The sequence below is a fragment of the Pygoscelis adeliae genome, unplaced genomic scaffold (assembly GCF_000699105.1).
Source record: "Pygoscelis adeliae isolate BGI_AS28 unplaced genomic scaffold, ASM69910v1 Scaffold537, whole genome shotgun sequence".
Classification (NCBI taxonomy): domain Eukaryota; kingdom Metazoa; phylum Chordata; class Aves; order Sphenisciformes; family Spheniscidae; genus Pygoscelis; species Pygoscelis adeliae.
The window spans coordinates 368,406-372,796 of record NW_008825213.1 but is presented as its reverse complement, the minus strand read 5'-3'; the positions used below and the strand labels follow the sequence as shown (position 1 = coordinate 372,796).

At 48.6% G+C, this 4,391-nt stretch overlaps 1 protein-coding gene across 1 annotated transcript in view; it reads left to right on the top strand.

Moving 5' to 3' along the window:
• The first annotated feature begins 44 nt into the window (after positions 1-44).
• Positions 45-4,391, top strand: part of SF3A2 (splicing factor 3a, subunit 2, 66kDa) — a 6,210-nt gene continuing 1,863 nt past the window's right edge. The window contains exons 1-8 of the mRNA XM_009329084.1: positions 45-210; positions 706-777; positions 1,090-1,136; positions 1,822-1,931; positions 2,575-2,624; positions 2,935-3,075; positions 3,586-3,654; positions 4,295-4,389. Coding sequence (XP_009327359.1) covers positions 85-210; positions 706-777; positions 1,090-1,136; positions 1,822-1,931; positions 2,575-2,624; positions 2,935-3,075; positions 3,586-3,654; positions 4,295-4,389 — 710 coding nt within the window. The 5' untranslated portion in view covers positions 45-84. The remainder of the gene's footprint in view (positions 211-705; positions 778-1,089; positions 1,137-1,821; positions 1,932-2,574; positions 2,625-2,934; positions 3,076-3,585; positions 3,655-4,294; positions 4,390-4,391) is intronic.

Sequence of the window (4,391 nt, the reverse complement as noted above, 5' to 3'; positions counted from 1 at the left end):
GTTAGTTATCGCTCACGTTGCTTTTCCTCATTTTTCCAGACTCTCTCTTTCTCCATAAGTAGCTGAAGCGCAGAAGTCCCCATCATGGATTTTCAGCATCGTCCTGGAGGTAAAACTGGAAGCGGAGGCGTAGCCTCTGCCTCCGAAAGTAACCGAGACCGCAGGGAGAGGCTCCGGCAGCTGGCTTTGGAAACCATCGACATCAACAAGGTGAGCCATGGCCTCTGCGTGCGCAGGAAAGAAGAGACACGGGGCTCCCGTCCTGCAGACTGTTGTGGGGACAAGTTTAGAGCTTCGCCTGGGTGACACGGCTTGGAGGGCGAGAGATTTAGTGGAGAGCTGTGGACTGGAATTAAATACTTCTGTTTCTGGTAATATGGGAGTCGAACAAGAAGCATTTGTGACAGGGCTGACCAGAGAGGTGCCAGCACTTGCGTATTCAAGTAGCTCTTACTACGTTATTTTCAGTCTTCTCGGCACTGGTTCGTATTTTGCTGTTTCTGGCCCGCAGTGGGGTATGCTGTCACCAGTTCACAAAGCTGCTGTTGTTCCTCTCTGTTCTCGTAGTCCTAAAGCGGTGTTATGCTATTAATTTAAATCTACAGACGCAGTTCTTCCAGTGCAGCAAAAGTTCGGCAGTATTTTGAGTATTTTGTTGTTTCGCCATGTATTTTGCTTGTAACTTTTTAATAATTCTCTTCCTAGGACCCTTATTTTATGAAAAATCACTTGGGCTCCTACGAATGCAAGCTTTGCCTAACGCTGCACAACAATGAGGTGAGCTGAGCAGCTGTCTGTCTTGGTCTCGGCAGCAGGTATTTTAGAATAATAGTAGCTTCAAGTGCAAGAACCTGGGACGTGCCTGATGACTGACTGCTGAAGAGATGGTGGGCGGGTAGTGGCTTGTATGTGTTAAGCCTGACAGTTTGTGACAGTTCAGCTGCAATTTTTGAGTAAGATTCCTCTCTGCTGAGGATTAAAATATCCTTGTCAACCTGTGATACAGACTCTCCTCTGTGACAAGTATCTGTCAGTTTAGGAACAGTCCTGTCTTCATTTAACTTTCTTCTACCTTGTTTTTTATTTCAGGGAAGTTACTTAGCACACACCCAGGGGAAGAAGCATCAGACCAATTTGTAAGTCATTCTCCACTGTAACTTTATTCTCCGTTACCTAAGCGCTGTAAAGCGATGCTTGTGTGCATCTGCAAATCTTGAACTCCATGACACAGTCGCACGCTGTGCTTGAATGTTCTTTCACTGTGTTTGTTTCCTAGTGAGCAGCCTGGCACTAGCCGGGAGGTTCAGCCTAGGCCGGCTCCAAAAAACGGTGCTGACAAGCTCCAGCTCGAGCTCAAGTTCAAAGCCAGTTGTGGGATTTCTGAGGGAAGGGGGAGAAGGAGTTTTAAAAGCAAATTGTCTGAGTCTGGTTACAAGGACGTGGTTTTGTGAATGCAGGTTGGGAGAAGTTTCTAAGTTTTATTTTAAGAAATCCAGTTTGCTTTGGTTTAGATGACTGGTTTGTGGGTGTTTTCTTTTTTATTTCAAGAAGTAAGTCTTCACGGATGGATTTGAGAAGACGGGCACCAAGGTCGTCTTGGGGGTGGATAAAATAATTGAGGTGACAGCCTTTAGTCAGGGGAAGGCATGGGTACAGTTGGCCTGTAGCGGTGCGCGTGGAAGAGAAGTAGCAGGTTTTCCTGGCACGCTTTCGGTGAAGCGCCGAATATGCCGTGGGGAGGGATTCAAACGGCTCCTAGTGTATCCTTTAGAAAGAAGTGCGGCTAACCTTTTAAATTTGGCACGTTGCCAATTAACCCAGGGCCCGTCGAGCTGCCAAGGAAGCTAAGGAAGCCCCTGCCCAGCCCGCACCAGAAAAAGTCAAAGTGGAAGTGAAGAAATTTGTGAAAATTGGACGGCCGGGCTATAAAGGTACGTCAGGGGTGTCTGTCACGGGAGATACCTAATGCCTGCTGCAGCCTGCCTGAAGTGCACTGCCGTGGATGTGAATTATTAATTAGTCTTTGTAGCAGATCTGTCCGTGAATAAGATATGGGCTTATCTCCTGATGTCCTTTATTGTTTAAATTACCCACGAAACACCTCTTTATTGCTGACAGTCCAGTGAGAACCGTTTTAATAATAGATTGGTGTGTCTCAGTCTTTCAGCTCTGACGAGTAGTCACGCAGGAGATGATGACGTTGTTTGAGTCTCTCTTCGCCTTTTATTGTGCTGCACCATCTTTCACTAATGCTCATAAATCGCTGGTTGCATGTGTAGCTCAAGTTTTTTCTCTGAACTCCCCATTGTTTTGTTTTGGCCTTCGGTACACAACTTGGCTTCTTTGTCTGGCAGCTTTGTTCTGCAGTGCACAGTGTCTTTGCCCCACAGCAGCTGAATTTCGGTAGAGATCCTTAGTAGCTTCAGACAAAGACAATGTGGCGTTTTGTTTGATAAATGGGAGAAAAACCTTGTAATACTTCGTTGCTGGAAGCTTTGTGTGTTTCCTAGGGCAGAAATGATGTCGCTCTAACCCTGCTATGTGATGTACTGAGCTTTCTTGCTTTCTTTACAGTGACCAAACAGAGAGATCCAGAAACAGGCCAGCAGAGCCTTCTCTTCCAAGTAAGGGCACTGTTAAAATTCGTGGTGTTCGGGTTATCCAAGTAAAAGTGCTGCAAAATGAGCAGTTCTTTGCAGGATGCATGAAATTAATAATAATAATAAAAAGAAAAGGCCTTACCTTGCTAGTCCCCTGCTGCTGATTGCGTCAAGCAAATCCACGATCGCAGTTGTCAGGCTGTTCCCTTCGGTGGCACTAAGTTTTCTGTTTGGAGCTGATCTCCCGATGCGCTTCATAGCTGAGGGGTTTGTTTTGTACAAGGGGGGGTGAAAAGGGGATGTTCTCCTTAATGCTGTAATAACACCCCGACAGATTGATTATCCGGAGATTGCAGAAAGCATCATGCCTCGTCATCGGTTCATGTCAGCCTACGAGCAAAGGATTGAGCCCCCTGATAGACGCTGGCAATACCTTCTGATGGCAGCGGAGCCCTATGAAACCATAGCTTTCAAGGTAAGGTTTGGGATTAACTGACTGTTGGGAAAGTTCCCTTCCCCTGTTTTCCAAGACGTTAATTCCCGGTGAGCGTCGTTATAGACTTCTGTTCTAGCCCTCAGGGGGTTAATGGAGTGGAAAGGGGGGGTCAGGAAGACATGACTGGAAGTCATTAAACCCCGCTGAGAATTAGTGGAGGACTCTGGCATGAAAACTAGGCCGTGCGCTGAGCTCTGGGGAGCCGTTGAATTCTCAGTGTCTGGCACAGAAAGGAGCCTTCTGGGCTTTGCTCCTCAGCCTTTGTGCAGATGTTGAGAGAGGGGTTTTTGCCAGCACGCTCGTCCTTGACCGATAGGGAAGTAACTTAATTCTTTCCTGCCCCCATCTCTATCTAATAACATCCGAGACTAGCGCATCTCACGAAGGCCTGGAATAACTGTGCTTATCTTGCAGGCTCTGGTGCTAAAAAGGGCCATTGAGCTAATCTGGCGGTGCTAATAATAGCTCCCGCTTCTTTTTTTGTTGCAGGTGCCAAGCAGAGAAATCGACAAAGCAGAAGGGAAGTTTTGGACCCACTGGAACAGGGAAACCAAGCAGGTAGCTGGAGCACTGCAACGTCTTTCCTGAGGGTTAAAGAGGGAGCAGGAGGACAGAGCAGCTTGGGGGGAAAGGCAATGCAGGGAGAGTGCACGTCAGCGATATCCGTGCTGGCTTTGATGCTAAAATCTTCATTCCTTCAGTGCCATTGTGCAGTGACTCCTCCTGACAGAAAGATCTTCCTGTGTGTGGTCTTTGTGAGAATTTAGCCTGAGAGGTAGAATTCTTGGTTGCTGTCAGCAGCAGCAGAACAGTGCATAGACGTGCAACGCCGTGTCCCCTCTGAGGCTCCTCGCTGCATGTTTCCTGCACACAGCTCTCTGGTGAGCCCGCGGCATGGGCGTACTCACCGGGTGCCGCGTGTGAGAGCCGGGGACGAACGCGTAGGGGGGGATACCGGCCCCGCCACAGATAGCTTAGGGCTTAGGACAAGTTTCAGAGGAGTTAAAGTACTGGACGAGACCGGCGCAAGTCATGAGTGCTGCCCGGGTGAGGAGCCATGATCTGTGGAGGTAAGGGGTCAGGAGAGGTCCGAGCTGTGTTCCTGGAGGCAGGTATCAGCTGTGTTGTGTGATGGCAGGGGCTTGTCCTGAGGATTAATTGTTCCCTTCTCTTTGCTTTTCTCCCCTCCTCTCCCCAGTTCTTCCTTCAATTCCACTTCAAGATGGAGAAGCCCCCAGCTCCCCCAAACCTCCCTCCAGGGCCCCCAACTGTGAAGCGGCCTCCTCCACCTCCGC